This window comes from Coffea arabica, chromosome 6e (assembly GCF_036785885.1).
Source record: "Coffea arabica cultivar ET-39 chromosome 6e, Coffea Arabica ET-39 HiFi, whole genome shotgun sequence".
Lineage (NCBI taxonomy): Eukaryota > Viridiplantae > Streptophyta > Magnoliopsida > Gentianales > Rubiaceae > Coffea > Coffea arabica.
This window is the reverse complement of record NC_092321.1, coordinates 4,240,780-4,262,605: the sequence shown is the minus strand read 5'-3', so window position 1 is coordinate 4,262,605 and position 21,826 is coordinate 4,240,780. Positions and strand designations below refer to the sequence as shown.

At 38.1% G+C, this 21,826-nt stretch overlaps 3 protein-coding genes across 4 annotated transcripts; 2 read left to right on the top strand and 1 right to left on the bottom strand.

Moving 5' to 3' along the window:
* Positions 1 to 453: 453 nt before the first annotated feature.
* LOC113695546 (ABC transporter G family member 39) lies at positions 454 to 8,344 on the top strand. Its single transcript, XM_072054575.1, has 20 exons — positions 454 to 984; positions 1,075 to 1,195; positions 1,509 to 1,597; positions 1,682 to 1,766; positions 1,885 to 2,175; positions 2,261 to 2,351; positions 2,646 to 3,546; positions 3,701 to 3,867; positions 4,088 to 4,191; positions 4,300 to 4,465; positions 4,574 to 4,657; positions 5,016 to 5,149; positions 5,356 to 5,688; positions 5,795 to 6,085; positions 6,193 to 6,276; positions 6,426 to 6,559; positions 6,646 to 6,873; positions 7,056 to 7,227; positions 7,461 to 7,715; positions 7,840 to 8,344. The coding sequence occupies exons 1-20, from the start codon at positions 626 to 628 to the stop codon at positions 8,107 to 8,109; spliced, it is 4,359 nt and encodes a 1,452-aa protein (XP_071910676.1). The 5' UTR covers positions 454 to 625; the 3' UTR covers positions 8,110 to 8,344.
* A 297-nt stretch (positions 8,345 to 8,641) lies between these two features.
* On the top strand, positions 8,642 to 11,070 carry LOC113697428 (tyrosine-protein phosphatase RLPH2). Its single transcript, XM_027217033.2, has 4 exons — positions 8,642 to 9,347; positions 10,001 to 10,068; positions 10,228 to 10,407; positions 10,586 to 11,070. Exons 1-4 carry the CDS (start codon positions 8,801 to 8,803, stop codon positions 10,754 to 10,756), a joined length of 966 nt encoding a protein of 321 aa, XP_027072834.1. The 5' UTR covers positions 8,642 to 8,800; the 3' UTR covers positions 10,757 to 11,070.
* A 2,036-nt stretch (positions 11,071 to 13,106) lies between these two features.
* LOC113695681 (dnaJ protein ERDJ2-like) lies at positions 13,107 to 20,469 on the bottom strand. Of its 2 annotated transcripts, none has more exons than XM_027214817.2 (11): positions 20,246 to 20,469; positions 18,635 to 18,903; positions 18,433 to 18,528; positions 17,744 to 17,864; positions 17,522 to 17,628; positions 17,195 to 17,412; positions 16,512 to 16,689; positions 16,310 to 16,429; positions 15,879 to 15,965; positions 14,523 to 14,630; positions 13,107 to 14,194 (listed from the first exon to the last, which is right to left on the bottom strand). In XM_027214817.2, exons 2-11 carry the CDS (start codon positions 18,818 to 18,820, stop codon positions 13,358 to 13,360), a joined length of 2,058 nt encoding a protein of 685 aa, XP_027070618.1. In that variant the 5' UTR covers positions 18,821 to 18,903; positions 20,246 to 20,469; the 3' UTR covers positions 13,107 to 13,357. The 2 variants fall into 2 exon arrangements, with proteins under 2 accessions (XP_027070618.1, XP_027070619.1); XM_027214818.2 differs by having other exon boundaries at positions 18,635 to 18,890.
* Positions 20,470 to 21,826: the final 1,357 nt, after the last annotated feature.

The window sequence follows — 21,826 nt, the reverse complement described above, 5'->3', positions numbered from 1 at the left end:
AAGGAAGAGACACGAAGCTAGATTTGCATTGAGTAGTAATTATCATCCAATCTCTTTCCCAATCTTTTATGGTTAAAGGACTATAAATGGTAAGATAATCCTGCATGCATAAAGCCGTAATAATGTCAAATACTCCGTTGGTAGCAAGTAATTATATCCGCATTAGAAGCTTCCATTTCCAACAATTGGAGATGTGGTAGTGTCACAGCCGGGCTTCCCGCATTGACTTCATATCATTCATTACCAAGAATACAATTCATTCATTAATCTCCGCCAAGCTATAAATCTCATGCCACCCGCACCCTCAACTTCCTCGCTCGCTCTCTGTTTCTCTCTCTCTTTCTCCATTTTGTCCTGTGAATCCACCCAAAATCTTGCTTCCGCAAGGATTCTCTCTTCAATAACCAATTCATTATTCCCATGCATTTTCAGTAGTGCGTGGACATCCTTCCCAGGAGTGCTTGGTCGTGAGGCGCGATTCTTGAAGAAGTAATATTTGGACAATTTTTTTTTCAAATTGGTTTGAGTAGGTTTTAATCAAACGTGAGGGGTAGCATAGCATCCACTCCGCTGCAGCAGACTGGAAACGCTCCCCAAACGCGCCCTTAGTGTTACACGGTGAACAATGGCATTGGCATTAACGGGTGATGATCTAGCAAGGAAGAGTACTGGTAGCACGAGTTGGGCGTCGGCCAGTTTCAGGGAGGCCTGGCACCCTGCTCCCGAAGTTTTTGGTGGAAGTACAGAACATGAGGAAGATGAGGAGCAGCTCAAGTGGGCTGCCATTGAGAGGCTGCCAACCTATGATAGGTTGAGGAAAGCCGTGTTGAGGCAGGTTCTGGATGACGGGAGGATCGTGGGTCACGAATTGGACCTCGTTAGGTTAGGATCAGACAAGAAGAGGATGTTGGTTAATAATATACTAAGGGTTGTTGAGGAAGATTATGAAAAGTTTCTCCAGAGGCTAAGAAGCCGGGTTGATAGGTTCGCCTTAAATATTCTCATTCAACAAAAATTCTTCTTTTGGTTCTTATTTTAGGATTAATGTTTGTTAACGCTCATGCATGCATGCAGGGTTGGGATTCAGGTTCCAACACTTGAGGTGCGTTACGAACATTTATCTGTCGAAGGAGAGGTTCATGTTGGGAGTAGAGCAATTCCAACTTTGCTGAACGCTATCCTGAATGTAATTGAGGTAAATCACCACGCGACCTACCTTTTGAAATTAGAGGGGATAACCAGTTCGTTCCTGAGAATTCTAACATTTATTAGTTGTGATTTTGCTGTCCATATATCAGTTCAAGAAACACTACTGTTGTCTAAAAACTGAAAAAGTTCATCTACATTTACTAATCTTGTGTTTGATTGAGTAATCATTCTAACGTAGGCTAGAATATGCGCCCAAAAAAAAAAAAAAAACATACATAAGCTAGAATATATAGGTGGTACTAATATGTTTTTGTGGTGACTTATATGTTCTCTGTCAATGTAAACTGTCATGGACACAGACTGCGCTGAGATCAATTCGTCTTGCCCCTTCCAATAGGAGAAAAATAACTATACTTAAAGATATCAGTGGAATCGTCAAACCATCTAGGTATCTTTCTGTCCCTAGTTGGATAATTGTTGCTCTGACCTCGGAGTAATCACTTGAAAACAAAAAACTTTATTTTGTTTTCAGGATGACACTACTTCTTGGTCCGCCAGGTGCAGGAAAAACAACATTGCTGCAGGCACTTGCAGGAAAGATTGAAGATAACCTAAAGGTACAATGGTTTTTTCCAGCTATTTACTCATCTATATGGTATTTGAAACGGTGTTTGTTATGATATATACTCCCAGGTATTAAATATTAATAGGTCACTAACCAACATTTTGACACAGACGTGTGGAAAAATTACATACTGTGGTCACGAGATGGATGAATTTGTGCCCCAAAGAACCTGTGCCTATGTTAGTCAACATGATCTACATCATGGAGAGATGACCGTCAGGGAGACGTTGGATTTTTCAAGGCGGTGCCTGGGAACGGGCCGAAGGTACGAAACGCTAGCTGAACTCTCAAGACGCGAGAAAGAAGCAGGAATCAATCCAGACCCTGAGATTGATGCATTCATGAAGGCTGTAGCAGTGGCAGGTCAAAAAAGTAATTTGGCCACAGATTGTGTTCTCAAGGTCAGTTCTTAAGTTTCTACACTGGTTTTCAACATTTGGATTTCGAGTTCGACAAAATAATTTACTAGTCAGATTTCTACTACAGCTTCTTGGATTAGATATTTGTTCGGATATCATGGTTGGTGACCAGCTAAAAAGAGGTATATCAGGGGGGCAGAAGAAGCGTGTTACCACAGGTAAAATCCCAGAGTTTCAGCTTACAAGTTACAACCCTCGTTTTGTGTTAGCATCACAACTGTAATTCGATTGTTCCTCTATTTTCTTTCTGGTAAGAGAAATGTCAATGAGGAATATTGATTCAATATACAGTAATTCTAAAAAGAAATGGAGCACGCTTTTACCTGTCCAAGAGATGACACCATTTGTGCTCTGCCTGTCTCAAGAAATTAGCTGTCAGCTCCCCAGGGGGATGTTGGTTCATGCTTCAAGTGTCTTTAATAGTACGTTGTCTGCATCTCGACTGGATGCAGGTGAAATGTTGGTCGGGCCAGCAACAGCTATTTACATGGACGAGATATCCACTGGATTGGACAGTTCCACTACTTTCCAGATAGTAAACCACATGAAGCACATGGTTCACGTCATGGATATAACAATGATTATTTCTCTGTTGCAGCCAGCACCTGAGACTTATGATCTATTTGATGACATTATATTGCTTTCAGAAGGTCAAATTGTCTATCAGGGCCCACGGGAACATGTCCTGGATTTCTTTGAGCATGTTGGTTTCAAGTGTCCTGAAAGGAAAGGAGTTGCTGATTTCCTTCAAGAGGTGACTTCCAAAAAGGATCAAGTACAGTACTGGATCTGGAAAGACCAGCCGTATAGATACATATCAGTTCCTGAGCTTGCAGAAGCCTTCAAAGCCTTTCATGTTGGCCAACGGCTTGCAGAAGAGCTCAGTGTGCCTTACGATAAATCCAAAACCCACCCCTCAGCATTGGTTAAAAACAAATATGGCCTCTCAAATTGGGAAATATTGACGGCATGTTTTTCGAGAGAATGGCTGCTGATGAAGCGAAATTCTTTCGTGTACATTTTCAAGACAGTTCAGATAACAATAATGGCCATTGTTTCATCCACAGTGTTTCTTAGAACGCAGATGCCACATGGCCAATTGCAAGATGGAGGGAAATATTTTGGAGCTCTTTTCTTCAGTCTTATCAATATAATGTTCAACGGAATGGCTGAACTTTCAATGACGGTGTTCAGGCTTCCTATCTTCTTCAAACAAAGGGATTCCCTATTTTATCCAGCATGGGCTTTTAGTTTGCCAGTCTTTTTGCTTAGGGTCCCTCTGTCTTTCATGGAATCAGCAATATGGATAATCCTCACATATTATACGATAGGGCTTGCTCCCTCCCCTGCCAGGTAAATAAATATTTCATGCAGTCTAATCTCTCTCAGCTATTTCGCTAAATGGAAACATGACTGTAATCTGTGAATTCTACCCTCGTATTTTATGGTGCATTGAAATTCTCAAATCGAATCCCCAGCACTGACAATTCTCTTCCATATGCTGTAGGTTCTTCCAACAGTTCCTGACATTTTTCTGTATACATACGATGGCTCTCTCTCTTTTCCGCTTTATTGCAGCAATTGGAAGAACGCAGGTTGTAGCAAACACATTGGGTACCTTCACTCTGCTAGTGGTCTTTGTGTGCGGAGGATTTGTGGTTGCCAAAGGCGAGTGTTTAAAATTCTCCTTAAAGAATCCTAGAAATCATTCTCACATAGTACAAAATACTTTCACGTCATATTGTGTAACAAAGAACTACGCATTTTTTGAGAGTAGAGAAGCTAAATTAATCAACTTTTGCATGGTATAATAGAAATGCAGTACAATTGCAAGGCAGATTGATTTTTAGGATTACTGGCCGTTGCTAAAGTGTGTTTGTATTGTTGCCTGAAGATGCCCTTAAGCCATGGATAAGATGGGCGACCTATATTTCTCCAATGAGCTATGGACAAAATGCTATTGTCATGAGCGAATTTCTTGACAAGAGATGGAGTGCAGTAAGTTTTCTACATAATCCGCCTTCTACAATCTATCCTCTAGTCTGTTTATTTCTACTGCACTTACAAGTCCTAAATTAAAATCTTAGAACATTTCACTTGATGCAGCCTAATTTGGACCCCCGAATCGATGCTCCCACGGTAGGGAAAGCTCTCCTGAAAGGAAGAGGCTTCTATACAGAGTGGTCCTGGTACTGGACATGCATTGCAGCATTATTGGGGTTCTCCGTTCTCTTCAATGGTTTCTTTGTTGTCGCACTGACTTTCTTAAACCGTGAGTACTACATGTTGGAACTCTCTTATGTTGACTTGAACTTCTCTTTCTCTTTAGTTGGAATAAAAACCAGAAATTGAAGTAGTTTTGCAATGCATTTGTCTTCAGCCTTGGGTGATTCAAAAACAGTAGTCTTGGATGAAAACCAAGAAAAGAATTCATCTTCTGCAAGCAACAAGGAAACATCCGAAGGTTTGGTCTTTGTCTTTAATGGTTCGACATTTTATGATTAATGTTAAGGTGTTGCTAAGGTGTGAATTTTGGGTTTGAAATCTTATGTTGCTGATTACATAATCACAACTGCTCCTTCTTTCTCTAATTATATGGTAATACATCGTGTACGTGAAAACTTGTTTCACGAACTCTAAAGCAATTAGCAACTAAGAAATTAAGCTTCAGCTTTAAAGCTCATCGAATTAAAGCATCTTTTATTGTATATCACATCTGCATGACATGTTCCCTTGCCCCAACCGTATATGAAATATAACGGTTATTGTGTTGTTCATTAATTTGCTGGTCTGAGGTGTATATAATCATTGGCTGATTTCAGGAACTGATATGGAACCCAGAAATGCCTCGAGTAGCACAGAAGCAAATGGACATGACATGAAAGGCATGGTTTTACCCTTCCAGCCATTGTCTATAGCTTTCAACCATATTAACTACTCCGTGGATATGCCAGCTGTAAGAGTTTTAATTTACATCAACCCTTTCATTTTGTGCTAAAACATTTGAATGGATAAAAAGCAATAAAAACAATGCTGCTAGCTCTTTAGTTCAGATTTCATATTTAAAACTCAAACTGGAAATGTCCCCTGGTTCTCCATGAAGAGTCTCAGAATGCCTAAGATGGATCTTTCATGTCTAACAATTTGTAATTGGTTTACCAGGAAATGAAGAGTCAGGGGGTTCAAGAGGATCGTTTGCAACTACTACGAGATGTTAGTGGCTGTTTCAGACCTGGAATATTGACAGCACTTGTAGGTGTTAGCGGTGCTGGGAAGACAACTTTGATGGATGTGTTAGCTGGACGAAAAACTGGAGGATACATTGAAGGAACCATCTGCATCTCAGGTTACCCGAAAAATCAGATCACATTTGCCAGAATAAGCGGATACTGCGAACAGAATGACATTCATTCACCTCATCTTACCGTGTATGAATCTGTCTTATACTCCGCCTGGCTTCGTCTTCCCGCTGATGTAAAAGAAAGCACTCGGAAGGTAAGTGATTCGTTTAGATCTTCAACATAAAAATTGACTGATAATTGTATGCTTCAACCTTTTGCTAACCATCTTACTATTATTTTGCTTTGGAATTTGACTGCAGATGTTTGTGGAAGAAGTAATGGAGCTGGTTGAACTCAATACTATAAGAAATTTGTTGGCTGGCCTTCCAGGAGTTGATGGTCTTTCAACAGAACAAAGAAAACGCTTAACAATTGCTGTAGAGTTGGTTGCCAATCCATCCATAATCTTCATGGACGAACCAACATCTGGTCTTGATGCTAGAGCTGCTGCCATTGTTATGCGCACTGTGAGAAATACTGTGGACACTGGAAGAACTGTAGTGTGCACGATTCACCAACCAAGCATAGACATTTTTGAATCTTTCGATGAGGTAAGAGTGACAACAGTTTACATTAGTATATCAATTTATTCTTTGCAGAGAAACGAGTGGAATCCCCTTGGTTCAGTTTTCTAAACTTAAACATATTTTCATTCTAGTTGCTTTTGATGAAGAGAGGAGGGCGCGTGATTTATGCAGGACCACTTGGTCGCAATTCTCAAAAGCTAATAGATTACTTTGAGGCAAGTGTATCTCCTACCGTTATTTGGTTAAAATTTATCCGAGGGAAAACCAAAGTGTTTGTAGCTTCTTTCCACATATTCTAGCTGTCTTTGAAACTAAGGTCAGCCAGGAAATTCCCGATGGGCTTTGATTTATTGTCCACCTGCAGGCTGTCCCAGGAGTTCCCAAGATTACTCCTGGATATAATCCTGCCACGTGGATGTTGGAAATCAGTACTCCGTCAGTTGAGGCTCAGCTGCAAGTTGATTTTGCTGACATTTTCGCCGAATCATCCCTTTATAAGTAAAATTCGAATGACCGACTTCTCTAAGCATTTCGTCTTTTACCCTTTTGTTCTCTTTCCATGTTTTCATTTGGATAACTTGCAGGAGAAATGAAGAACTTATAGCAGAACTCAGTACTGCTCCACCTGGTTCAAAGGATCTTTATTTTCCAACGAAGTACTCCCAACCCATATTCACTCAGATCAGAGCTTGTTTCTGGAAACAAAGATTGTCGTATTGGCGGAATCCTCGATATAATGCTATTCGTTTCATGTTGACAATCGCCTGTGGCGTTATCTTCGGTGTCATATTCTGGGACAAGGGAGGAAAAATGTGAGTCCACAGTTTCTTCAGATGACTTGCTCGCTCGGAATGACTTAACTTGAATGCTTGTTAAGGATGTCCAAAAATTTGTGATTCTTGTCAAAGGATAAACCCGAGCCTTTATGCATGTGTTGCTTATAGAAACTACTCTAGAAAGTAGGCTCTTATTGATGAAGCTTTTCACTGGGCAGGCAAGTACAGCAAGATCTGCTGAATCTTATGGGAGCTATCTATTCTTGTGTCCTCTTCTTGGGAGCCACCAATGCCTCCTCGGTGCAGGGAGTGGTTTCCATAGAGAGAACAGTTTTCTACCGTGAACGAGGAGCTGGGATGTATTCGGCAATTCCTTATGCCATGGGTCAGGTAAAACTTAACAAGGACACTCTGATCGATCACAGTTGCTCAATTTTTGTTACGTACGTATAGAGGATATATATATATATATAATTCATTTTCAGCAACCTTCGATACATGTTGATTTGTCATTATAACTTAGCCGACAGCAAAATAGTCTTTTGCGAAATTCAACGGGAGACACATCAGATAATTAAAAACAGCGACAATGAAACTAACAGGGATTCATGGTTGTTTTGCAGGTAGCGATTGAGGTGCTCTACGTTTCAATTCAGACCTTCGTGTACACTCTTATTATTTACTTAATGATCGGATTCGAGTGGACAGCAGCCAAATTCTTTTTGTTCTACTATTTCTTGTTGACGTGCTACACTTACTACACAATGTTCGGGATGATGCTAGTCGCACTGACTCCAAATATTCAAGTTGCTGCAATTTCAATGTCTTTCTTCATGAGCTTCTGGAATCTGTTCTCGGGTTTCCTCATTCCTAGGACAGTAAGTCAATTCTAATGAGAATGTGGCGGCTTAGCATGGAATACTTGAGACATTATTGTGCATGTTTGGACATTTTATCTTGATCCTAAGACTGATAGATGATTGGTTTATATTATTGTTTCAGCAAATCCCAATATGGTGGAGGTGGTATTACTGGGGTTCACCCGTGGCTTGGTCTATCTATGGTACCATAACCTGTCAAATTGGTGACGAAACTAACCAAGTTGTGGTGCCTGGGTCTCCTAATGTTACAGTGAAGGAGTATCTAAAACACAGCTTGGGTTATGATCATGACTTTCTTCCAGTGGTTGGTGTAGTTCATTTTTGCTGGGTACTTCTCTTCGCCTTTGGCTTTGCTCTCGGCATCAGGTACCTCAACTTCCAGACTAGATAGAAACAGCTCTGAAACATCATTAGGACTTCTAATTTTTTGTGTTGTGTAGACAAGTCAAGTGGTGATGCCCTTACAACACACCCACAATTTTGGCAATGTAGCTTTTCCTTACAGGGATTTATTCTTTTCTCTTTCTCTTTTTTTTTTTTTTTGAGTAAATTGTTTTGATTAGATGTGGCTCTGCACCAAATGTACCATGAATGATCTAAAATCTAGGAGGTTGCTTTCCTTCCACAAGCGTGAGCGGTGTGTGTTCAAGGTTCTATTTTGACATCCGGGCTAAAAAAATCACCTCTTCCTTTACAAGAGGACTCAATTGACCCACCCACTGCAAAAGCTGATTACAACAAATTTCCCTAAATCTATCTCACTGTATATATAATTAAATTATAATTCAGATTTTGATGTCATTTTTTATAGTTATGAAGACAGTAAAACGTCAAAACAATACGGAACTCAGTGAGAGGCCTCCCCCCCCCCCCCCCCCCCCCCCCGCGGCCCCCAAAAGCACAAAACAACAAAATGATGGAGGAGTATAAAAGATCGACCTCACGTTCAACATTCGTAACCAGATTTTTATCGTCCCGTCAATCCCGAATCTACGGCAAAGTCGTGTAGAGGTAGAGCCCCCCATCAATTAAACGATTAATGACCGAACAACAAATGCTGCTGCAACTGCAAGCAAAAGCACATGGAAGGGCGAAATGTTGAAGCTCAAGACCCCAACTCCACCCAAAAACACCGAGTGGTCTGTTGCATAGGTGATCTTCATGGGTACGTGACCAAGCTCCAGAGACTCTGGACAAATCTTGAAACCCTCATAGGCCCGTCTGATTTTGAGTCTGCCCTCGTCATTTTCTTGGGTGATTATTGCGATAGAGGTCCTGACACCCGCAAAGTCATAGATTTCTTGATATCTTTGCCCTCGAAATACCCGAAACAGTCCCACGTTTTTCTGTGTGGGAACCATGATCTTGCCTTTGGGGCGTTCTTGGGGGTCCTTCCCAGGCCCCCGGATGGCTCCCCCTTCTCGGAGACTTGGAAGGAGTATGAGATGAATGAGGAGAGAGAGGGGTGGTATAAAGGTGAGGGCTTTGAGAATATGCATGTGCAGGGAAGGAGATGGGCTGGCAAAATTACTGTCAGATTTAATGCGCTGAAGGGCACTGAGTACAAGGGATCGATTTATGATGCTTGCCCCACGTTTGAATCTTATGGAGTTCCACATGGATCTGCTGGTAAAACTTGCTTCTTGTAGTAATTCTTGGATCCCTTATGATTGTCCTTGCACTTGTTGATTGCTTCTGTATGATTTTCTTTTCTACAGGCGAACTTTTGTGTTTAATTAGCCAATGCCCATATGAATTTGATACTTTGATACTGCTTGAATATATCTTTATTTGGGCACGCTGCATCTCTTTGGGTTTGCATGTTTACATTGATGAGTGATTGTTTTCTCAATGCAAGATTGTATATCTTGGGTCGATGTTGAGTGTTGAACCTATGTGGTATACTTTTGGGCGTTTTGCAAATTTCTAATATATTTGCATTGTCGATCATTTTGTCTGGTCGTGGCTATACCCTATTAATCTGGGGTGCTTCTGTTGGCATTCTTTTGTTCATATCATGTGCAAATGGTTCTTCATATATCCACCTATGAAAAGGGGTTCTTTAAGTTAACAAGGATATGAAACTGGCTTGACTGCTTTCTTGTTGACGGTCAGCATTGGCATTATATCTGTTCCTCTAATATTAAGAGTCCTCATTCGTGTAGGTTTTGAACTTTCAATGGTAAAGGTCGCTTCCTTGCCATAGGTCATTACTTTTGTAGCTTTTGATTTGTGAACTTTAATTGCTATAGTTTCTCGTCACAAAATTCTATGTTATTCAGATTTGATGAAGGCTGTTCCTGATGAACATAAAAAGTTCCTTGCTGATTTGGTTTGGGTCCATGACGAGGTACTGTTATTGCGCCAGTATATCTCTTTTAGTGAGTTTGCTTTGGTGACTAAACAACTACCACTAGACTGAATAAACCACTTGAGCTTCCATTACTGTTTTTAGGTTGTAACTCCATACGAGATATAAAATTTCTGTTTTATGGGTTGAGCATTACAGGATAACATCAGCATAGAGACTGAGGAAGGGATTAAAAACTGTAAATTGATTGCTGTACATGCTGGTTTGGAGAAAGATAAAGAGATTCAAAAACAGATGGAATCTCTGAAAGCCAAGGACACGAGGATTTCTAAAGTGGAAGCTCTCAGTGGGAGGAAAAATGTCTGGGAAATTCCTCAGGTAATTGCTTATTAGTGCATTGATTCACATTAGATAGATTCACAATCTTCAGTTTTCAGTTCTTAAAGTTATCATGTTAATGTGTTTTATAAAATGATTACGTTTCTAGGACAATTTACTTGTAGCCAGTAGCATGAGAATGTAACGAACACTTGTGTTTGTTCTACCACTTCCGTAGGAACTTACTAAATCCCCAACGATTGTGTTGAGTGGTCATCATGGAAAGCTCCACGTCGAAGGGCTTCGGTTGATAATAGATCAAGGTGGTGGACTGGAGAATAATCCTGTGGCTGCAATGGTGCTTCCGTCTAGGATGGTTGTCCGTGATACCGACGATTTGATAAAGTAATTATAACTCACAGGTTCAGGGCATCACCTTCGTGCTTGTAGATTGAGCACATTCCAGCTCAACTAATGGAGATACTGAGCCTGCAAGGCTGGAACTGTACCATGTCTTTACGGCGTCATGTAATTGTAAGTTGTTAGTAACGGTCCAATGTTAGAAGCCATCACCTCTAAAGGGCTGGCATCATCATGCACTTGCCCAACTAGTCATTAGAAATTGTCCAATTATAGAAGTCTGATTATGCTCCCTCCGCCCCATTGACAGTTCGGGATATCTCAGAATATTTATTGTCTTATCAAAGTCAAAGTAATTTTTTATCTCTTTTTTCAATGTTATTTTCATCTTTATCTATATTTCACTTTAAATTCAAATTTGAATTTTTGAGAGTAATTTTGAAAATAAATTCACTAACTTCACTATCAACCTATTTTTGTTAAAAGGCTGGAATCCCAAAATGTGACAAATATTTTCAAACAGGGCGAGTATTACTTGTGAAAGGCTGGCGTCCGTTTGGTTGGACGGAAAATATTTTCACTAGGAAAATATTTTTCATCGAAGTCATTTTCCTGGAAAATCACTTCCTTCTCCATCATTTTCCATTGTTTGGTTATTTAGTGAAAATATTTTCCAAATTCCTTCTTTCATAATTTTCCGGTGTTTGGTTTATCAATGAAAATATTTTCTGACTTTTTTTTTAAAATGTTTGTTGATATGTTGCAAATGTTTTTCTATTCTCAAAACATTCATCTCATTACAAGTTATTTTTAGTTTCTATCCATTATAATCATATTATGATTTTTATAAAATATTTATTCAAACTCTTCGACCTATGTTTCACTTAGCCCATCTTTGCATCTGATTTACCATTATCAATCTGCAAGTTAAATTCTTCCAATTCCCAAAATTTGAATTGAACTTGCAGTATCAAGAACTCATCGTATCTTTTCAACCAATCGCATAGAGGATGCAATCTCATAAAACTTGTTTCAGCAATGATTTAGTCATTAATTGAACCATCACATGAAAAATTAGTGCTTCGATGTTGATGCTTATAAAGGCTTCTGCTAAACAATCTTCCCGAACCTCATCTCCTTCACTTGTCCAAATTTCCTCCTCTGAAAAAACTTCTAAAATGGCAAGATTCATTGTATATCTTTCTGTATTTTCATAGATGTTTTTATATGTAGTTTGCGACAACGATGATCTATTGTTTTAATCTCTATGTTTCTTTAGTATGGGGTGGATAGTTATAATTGAGATGTATCATACCTAAGCAACAGCCATGAATACTGCTTAGGATAGGTACAGCGTCAGATTTATTACAGTAAATTCTCAAGAACTTGATAACATCTCCTAGCTCTAACTGCTTAAATTTGCCAGCTTTTAAAGTCAGTAGGTCCTGGGAGCACAGTGAAATCTATTTCACTATATCTCCTGTTTCTTTCTTTCTTTTGCGGATAGCTAGCCTAGTACGGTAACTCCTGGGTCCAGACCTCAAACGAAGACTAGTTGATGAATTTTACCCCCTGAATCACAGAGGTGGACTGGTTGTTTGATGGACTGTGTGGGGCTCTTAATGCTCGTATCTAAGGCTACTTTTCAACTTGGAGCAAGTCAGACTGTGTTACCAGGGTAAAGTTGATGAGATTGATGAGTCGTGAAACTGTCCGAAATTAACTTCAGTAAAGTTGTTGTGGAAGTCATTTTCCGCCCAATGGCGTGAAAAGATTTTCCAGGGTAAATAATTTTCCAACCTCTTTTGCTGCCAAACACCAGAAATTCTGGAAAACTTTTTCCGGAAAGCATTTTCAGTCCAAACAAACAAACCCCTAATGTAAATAGTTTGTTTGGATGGTTTATTTTTTGCATAATTTTATTTACTTATATTAGAAACACATTTTTAATCACTTTTGTATTTACATACATTACATTAAAAGTGCTGTAGTATTTTTTCAAGAAAGTCTACCAAATAATCTCCTATTCCAAATGTAACCGCGGGATAGATATAGGCTATAGACCTAATCTGTGGAATTCTTTTAGCTTTTGGAAACTGCGGTTATAGCTTTCAGGTCCAGATAGCACAAATCATATCTCGAGAAAAATACAAACCCAACCATCAAGGTTAAAGGCTACGGTAACCCAACTATCAAGTTAGATTTAGAATAAGAGCTTATGAACAGCGTTTCGTCGGCATTTGAAGCTAAAATATTCAATAGGCATCAAAAGTTTTAGCTTCGTAAAAAAATCTGTTCCGCAAACATTTGCAACATGTCCGTTCAGTCATTGCTTGCACTTCACTTGTCAGTCTTTACATACTACGCCCAACTCTAAAAAGATATAACACTCAGGCAAATTATGCAATTAACACGTTCATTTAAGAATTTGAGTTCATAAAATGGGCAATTAGCAATTTTGAGGTACAAATTATGCATATTTCTTCTTTTCCAGGAGGTTCAAGTACTGGTGAAACGTAACAACTGGAAAATGTAAGATTGTAGCACGAAAATTCCCCCCTCTCTCAAAAAATTAAAAGACAAAACTGTAAATGAAGAGGAAAAACAAGATGCTGGAGAGAACAGAGATGATGAAAAAAATGTAAGGCGTCTAATCTTCCTCACTTCCTGAACTATCAGAGCTTGAACCATTACTTTTACTGTGAGCAGAACCATTGGCTACAGCCCCTCTGCTCTTTGTGTCTTTCACGTCCTCTTCGTCTTCACTATACTCACTCTCATAATCATCATATTCTTCTTCTTCCTCCTCATCTTCCTCCTCAATTCCATCCTCCACCGTCGGTACCTCATCCGTTGAGACAACGCCCCTTGTACCTGCCCTGCTGCGTTTCAAAACCTTCAACTTCAGATTTGACTTCACATCACAGCCAATCCAGGAGTCGCACAAGCAAAGAGAAGTCAAGTTGTAGTTTCCCTCAGCTGGAGCTTGGAACTTGCCCATTACTAGCCTAGATCCCTTTTTAACCTTAGCAATTGCTTCTTTAACAGTTGCTTTTACATCCCTTGCACTAGCACCGGAGCCTTCTTTCAACTCTTGAATTGCTTTTGATGCAGCAATGATGGCTGTAGCTTCATCCATAAAGTTGACCCTCTGGGATATCCAGACATCATTTGACAGAGAGTCCGCAAGCAGCAACCAGAAATTCTCCTCTTTGTCGCAGGGAAAATATGGAGCATGTGGAAGGGCACGAATCAAACCATTGCCACGCTCAAGAGTGATCCAAGCATGCAGTGTGACTATGTCACCCTCTTGTATCCCCTCTTCACCTTCAGTCTCACACGAGATATCAAGTGAAATTGAAGGCATCATTTGAAGAACCTTCTCCACATCTTCTGATTCCAAAGCAGAGAACCCAGCAACCTGACTGAGAAGCTCCGCACGCTCTTCCAGTTTCATATCTCGGAAGTCTTGAAATGTGCGAATTTTCTAAAAATATAAACAGAAATGCATAAGGATCTACTGCCAACATCAGAAATATAGCAAAAGAAGGGCAAAAGAGGAGGAGAAAAAATTCAGCACAAAAAAGGGTTTAGCAAGGCGATAATCAAACCAATGATGCTGAGCCTGGTTGGGCCAAGTTTACTAACTATGCCTGATTTGTCAAGTGTCAACTTAAAAGATTATAGAATGGCAATCACTAATCTGCTTGGTGACTGCAGTGAAGTTAAAGATTATAGTACTAATCTGTGTTTTTCTTTTTCTTTTTTTTTGGGGGGGGGGGGGGGTGTTGGTGGTGTTGAGAGAGAGAGAGAACCTTTCTTGCAATCTTTTTCACCACTGTCTCACTGAAATGTGGCAGCTGCAGAAAAGGTGCATAGCCCTCACTAGATCCAGTTGCTTTTCTTGCGCTTAATGGAACTGCCTGGATTCAACAACCCACATGCAGACAAAATAACTACCAAAGGTATTCCTTCAAATGAGGGAAAATAACAAAAGAACCTAGATAAAATAGCAGACAACTTTTCAGGCACCAGAACTATAAACCTGACGAAACCGAAGGCAGCATGGTAATCATTTGATGGACAAAGCAACCATGTTAGAACTTTCTAGACAATTAAACCATTAGTCGTGGTTGTAACATGAATGGATGCTCATAGTTACAAAAGCTGCTTTCAAAAAATGGCCTAAGAAAGCTTGCCTCAAATAACCGCATGCTTAAAATGTCAAAAGAAATGAAGAATTGATTCTCTTAGCAACCTGACATAATCAATCTCCTCAATAATTTGAGAAATCATTTATGCAAAACAAAGATTTGCAATCAACTTCACAAGCCAATATCTACAAACTTGGCTGGGAAATAATGTGAATCCCAAATGACACTCAAGCTAATCAATATAGTGGGAGAAAACATCTAAGAAAAATGAACTTGCAGCAACGTATCCAGGGAAGATAAAAGCCTTTTCTATCTTCTCTATCATTTAATAACTAGTCAAAACAATTCTAGAAGTGTTGTATCTTTTCTTGCTTGCCAGATACAACTGAAAGCATTTTGTATATAACTCCATTCTAAATGTTATCAACATCAGCTGAGAATAAAGATATCAGGGTTAAATAGATATAAATTCAAATAAAGAAACTATCTAAAGACCTGGTTTTTTCGAAAGTAATTCAGGTCCTCTGGTTTCTCTATCAAACAGAGATAAAGCCTTCAATAGTGCTGATGCACCCAAAAGTGCATGCTAAAGAGTTAAGATTGAAGTCAGAAGTCAATAACATGAGACTGAAATGCATGCTAAAGAATTAAGATTGAGGTTACAAGTCAATAACATGAGACCCCCAGTATCTGTTTCTTGCATGAATAAAGATTGAGGTTAAAATTCAATAACATGACACCCTCACTCCCTGTTTCTCTCTTTTTCTTTCATTTGTAACAGAATACTTAGAGTGAAGAGTCTAAACAAAAGACACCAAATGACAACAGGTGAACGGGGTGAAAAAGGTGTAAGCAAAATGTAATTTGAAGTTACATACAAAACCTTGAGTTAACGTTCCTTGTGCAGCTATAAAATAAACATGAAGGCTCAATGTCAAAATTATGATTAGAAAATAAAGATTGGCAACATTCAGCACCGACATACAGTTAGTGGTTGTTTTTGTAAATTATAGAAACCTGAACGATACACTGGGACAGTTCAACTACGCCAGTTGCAGGTCTCAGCCATCCATGCCCCTGTGCAGTGCGAGGTATGAGTGTCATCTGCACCAAGAAGAATTTCATGTAAGTAGGCCAAAAGATCACAGCACATATTAAATCCTGGAAAGTGAAAAACAAGAAGAATATTTCCAGAAAACCTTATTCATGGTAAGAAACCACAAAGATGAGTATCCCAGTAGCAAATCATTAAGACATTCAAATCATTCAGGCATGACTTCAAGAACATACCCACTTAAATAATCATCAATGATTTCAAGAACATGTTTAAATAAGTTGTCTAAATACAATTTTAAATGAAAATACAGCACGTAGCAACATCTTATTACCAAGTCTAACAGCAAAAAGAACAAATAAAAAAGCACAGATACGATAAGAAAGTATGGTACCTTCATCAATTCTTCAAGAAGACGAGGAGCAAGTTCAAGCACCCGTTTCAAATCACGTTGCAAGTTTGGAGATAAATCTGATGTTTCACGAGTTAAATGAGCTTGAATCAATAATTCAGACTGCAAATAGAAAACAGAGGACAGACTGTGAGGAAAGAAGAACTTCATGGAAAACTCAAAATGTATATGTTAGACACGTGACCTTCACATAGCCAGGATGTTGCTTAAAGAACTTTGCTTGTTCTTGGCGGATGTTCTTCACGTCTAAATTCAACTCACTCCTGACTAATACAAAAAGTTTCTGAAGAGGCTCTTCATCAATCCGATGGACAGGAGTGTCCCTGTACTCAGTAGCCTTCACGAAGAGATCCAAGACTTTACTGTATCACATGGCAAAATCACACACAGTATTGAGAGACTTAAACTACATGTTAATTAACACACAGACATTAGTAGCTCAAGAGTCTCTATGAAAGACAAAGACTTCAGCAATTACTCATGCATAAGAAACACTAAAACATCTGCTTCGAAGACAGATTACGGACAAAATTGTAAATCTACGTTTTTGTCAATTTACCTGATGATGTAATAATACATAACATCCAAACCACATTGCAGTGTTAAACAAATTTATATATGAAACATTTGTTGGGGCAATTGCAAAGCAAAGCTTCTGCTTTTTCTCTTTTTCCTTTTTTTATAGGGGGTTAATAGAAGAGAGGCAAAAAGCAGACTCCAATTCCTCGAACCTTAGACCGACATTCATGACTCCAAACAAATGGAAACTATATAAAAATTCAATTGCAACCAAGCAGATACATAGTTGAGGTCAAAGTTTTGATCTTGATATGGAGCACACTAGCAGAGCATTAGAGGATGCCTTACCTTGGAGCTAAAGACGGCTTCATGCTGATGTAATATGCATAGATCGTTGAGTGCATCACATAGTTTCCAGTATATTTTGCAGATCTTGATAAATATATGACAGCAATCATCAAAGGCAAAATGATGCAAACTCCAACTATGCCAAGCAAAAGTATTCCACCAGATGATCCGTCAATGTCTAGCAGGAATTTAGGAAGGGCTATGCCCATTTGAAGACCCTGAAAATCAGATTTAATTGACTTCAGATCACTATTCTAGAAATTCAAATTTCAGGTAAACTTGAAACCATTTCACATTTTCTTCTCCATGGTAGTAACATTCTATTACCTGCCTTCCATCAGGATGACCATACTTTTCAAAGTTCTCACGTGATACTGGGTCTGTTAAAGCTTGATAAGCCTTTGAAATGTAATCCACGAAATATTTATGTGCCTCTAAGAAAATTTAATGAGAAATCAACAAGATTAATGCAATCCAGGAAAAACATCAGGGCTCTCACTGGCTTGAGCTCAAAGAAAATAGAATGCAAAATATCAAAACACCTTCAACCTGGATCTGGATTTTTATCAGGATGGTACTGAATGGAAAGTCTCCTATATGCCTTCTTAATTTCAGAATCAGAAGCTCCAGCTTCCAGTCCCAGAATATTGAATGGCTCAAACACTTGGATCTGAGTGTTAAAAAAAAAAATAATTGAAGAATGATCCATTTGCAAGAAGCATCTTAAACAAATGTTAAATAGAGTGCCAAAAAAATGTCCAAATGCAACAAAACATGAAACAATAGATAGGCAAGTGAAGATTTTATAATATTTTCATTGGGAACTGTAAGAAAAAAATATATACTACTAATACTTCTCAGTATTGATAGTATCGATGCAATACAATACTAGAGTTTTTGTGATTGCATATCATTCTTTCATACAAGTAATATAATTCATATATCGTGTAAACATCATTTCAGGTGCACTAAATTGCATGTTTAGATAGCCTCTCTAAGTTAGCAGTTAGAAGCACATTAATTAGGAAATGAAGTATTTGAGAAAAACCCTTGGAACATATTATTTGAGTCATTAATTCAATGTAAAATTAAAAAAATTCAACGTCAAATAAATGTTTGACCCTGCACACTAGCATTATCAGAACAAACCCCAAAAAGGGAAATATGTGTGTGTGTGTATCGTGTGCCTCATTCTTGACATACTTCTGCATGAAATTTTCATGGAAGACAGAAATTACCTCGCTGCTAATATGTTTGATGTAATAAGCCAAAACTGCCATGATGACCCACAAGAGTACAAGTGTCAAATTACTATAAGTCGAAAAGTTTGAAATCTGAAAATTAACACAGGAAGAATTAATGTCAGTTTGACAGTGACGTTTCAAGCTTACAAATCCAATGTAGTAAAACATACTAAAAAACTAAAGACCATCCACTAACCCGCTTGAAGATTGATTTGCGATATTTCCCAGACCGAAAACAAACTGAACACTGACAGTTAATGTTTGTAGTTTTCTTTGAAACAGCATGGAATAACTTGATTAATGTGTACGGTACTAGAGGAAAAGCCATTAGTGTCAATATAAATATTGGGAAGAGAGTACTATTCTCTTCTGCTGCAGCCATATTCAGGTCTCTTTGTCAAAATTTGAAGAGATGCCTAGTTTATGCTCGTGGAGATGTGCTTCCAGTACAGCTACATCAACAACCTCGAACAGAAATGAACCAATCAGAATTTGCATAGCAGGGTTAAACAATGGCATGAATAACCAAGACTGCACAAATAAAACTTCACTAGTGGGACAGATCCTTGATTAGTGTATTCTGTCAGCCATCAGAACCTTACATGATAATATAAGCTACAACAACCACTAGTGAACCTCTCATAACCACCTTTTCAACAAGGTAGAAATAACATGGAACAGCACATTTGCAGAACATGCTTATTGAGAAGGTCCAAATTAAACCTTTGTGTCAACTGATACTATTGATATGTCTCTTCATACCACCTGTAGTAATGGAGCTCAGTAATTCACCAACATGATCTTCTCTCTTTTGCATTTAAACCATGTGTGACATAGATTCTGTGTCAACTTAAGAATATTAATTACTGCAATTTTTTGCTAGATAATGCGATTGGCTTTCCATACAATAGGATTACTCTCTGGTAAGCTCTAATATTGACCCTACAGACAGAGGAGATTATAACCTGCAGAATATAGCATCCTTACTGTGTCCTATGAAGGTAATAGTTGAGCACAGAACATTTGGAAATCTGAGTAGAAGACATGATTAATAAAAGAAGATCCTGACTTGAATTGTCAAACATCGCCATACAGATCATACCAATTTCTGTTTGTCAATCATTCTGAAAAACTTTTTTCTTCTCCAGTTTTCTCCAGCTCTGAATGCTACTGAGGAACTAAAATGATCTCCGGCCACAAACTTGAGCAGCCTAAATAATTTTCATTAACTTATTGTATTACAATTCGTTTATTTCCCTGATTTCATTGAATAGTTCATACAAACATATAGCGCATCACGAGTTTTGTAAATTGCACCTAAATTTGCAGGATGACGGATTAATATGCCACCGATAACATCCTTCAAAGTCATATTCTCGACTTCAAACTTACATACAACATTACATTCAAACTTCATGTCCTTTAAATATGAGAGAAGTCAACCAGCACAGTTAAATTCCTAGACATTTACCTTCAAAACATGAAGAACATTCAGTATTTTCTGTCAATCTAGTTGGTTCGACATAAAGCAACGCATTGAATTAACGAACCTACACAGTTCAAATATTTAAAGAAATCATTTTGATCTACACAGTTCAAATATACCTCATGTATGTGCCTGCCGGTGAATTCATTCGTTTAATTTGATAAGAACATTTCCAACTTAAGAAGACGAAAGCACTAGTCAAACATACGCATATGCACATAAGAAAGGAAAAGCAAACTCGATGCATTTGGCGAAAGTTCTTGAATCAATTAAAGTTGTGCAGCTATTAATTGTCATGTGTAATCGGACACGAGGAAGTACCTCAGCCGGAGATGCTGCCGGAAAGATTAACCGAAGCTTAAGAACTCAGCTCGGTCGGAAGAGGAGAGAGAAGGCTGAGTCTGTTATACTCGGTGTCCCCACTCACCTTAAATAAGCCCTAGATTTTTAGGAAGGCGTGCGAGAAAATATGTACCTCGCTCGCACTACTCACTGTATGTAAAACGAGTCAAATTTCTTCACCACACTTGGGAAAATGTTAGGTACTCGTGGCTTGTGACCGATGCTAGCCAGTAGGCGCTACAACCATCTTGGGCTTGATTTTCGAAGATTTGATCGCGTCGTAAAATGGGCCTGGGCCTTACAATATTATTTGTGCGTTATAGTTTTCTCATTTTCGTTGTTTTTGGACTGGATACTTCCACATTTATGAGTCCAGACGAGTTGAGTTAATAAATGAAAGGAAAACGCAACACCAGATTTGAAATCATTGAAACTTTTATTGACGAAAAGCAAGGAAAATGCATTAAAATTTTTAATTTGAATATTTGTCATGGCAAAGTTTGATTAATGTGTTGAATGAGAATGCATAGGCTTTGATAAATGACAAATGGTGAGCAACTTAGCGCAAGACAAGCCAAACCATCCTAAGGTGCATGCCATATCCAAAAGCAAATAAAATACTGATCACAGATACTACATCATGTTTTCATTCAAGATGCGAAGTTGAACTTATCAAATGTGTGAAATAAATCATATTTTTGGCTGCAAATGGAAAGAATATTAAGATAAGGACGTAAGAATTTAACTAGTTTTGTACACCAGTAATTGTGCAAGTAATCTTGTGATATTACTCAAAATCAAAATTTTTATCTCTTTTTTTTTGTGAAATGTAGACAGATACTTATTGAAACTTGTAACACGTTCAAGTTTTGATACAATATTTTTTATCTTTATCATCGTTGTAAGTACTTGTTATGTAGTGAATTCATTTGAATGTTTTTTTTTAAAGCATGTTAATGTATTTTGTTATATGCATGAGATGGGGATTTTTATTTTTAAAAAAGAGCTATTGCGGAAGTTTGGCAAATCTTGCTTGGATTGTATTTTTGAAAAAGTTTTTGGGAAAAGTTACTGAAGTAATTTTTTGAATGTAAATCAGTGTGATGTATATGAAGTAAAATGGTAATTGAAAATGTGTAAAATGAATATCCATGAAAAATATAAAAAGTTTTTTGCAAAATAAATATCTAAACAATATATGAGTTATAGACACTAGAGTAAATGAACAAAGTGCGGTTCAAATTTACGTATAATCCCAATTATGAATAGTCTTAAATATGAAATCATATGCTATTAGTGTTTCGTAAAAATTAAATTGATTATGCGTGCTCCGTAGCTGTTTTCTTTTAACTTTTTTATTCAGTTGTGGAAGTTGGCTATTAAGCCAACCTAGAAAAACCATGGCATTTTAATATGAATTAATCAGTGTATGTATTTTCACAATTTGATATATAATACATAATTTGAATTTGAATTTGAAACTCGAATTTTACCCATGTATTGTACATCAAACTCACAGTGATAGTGTAAACACTATCAGTGTATATAAGATATATTATT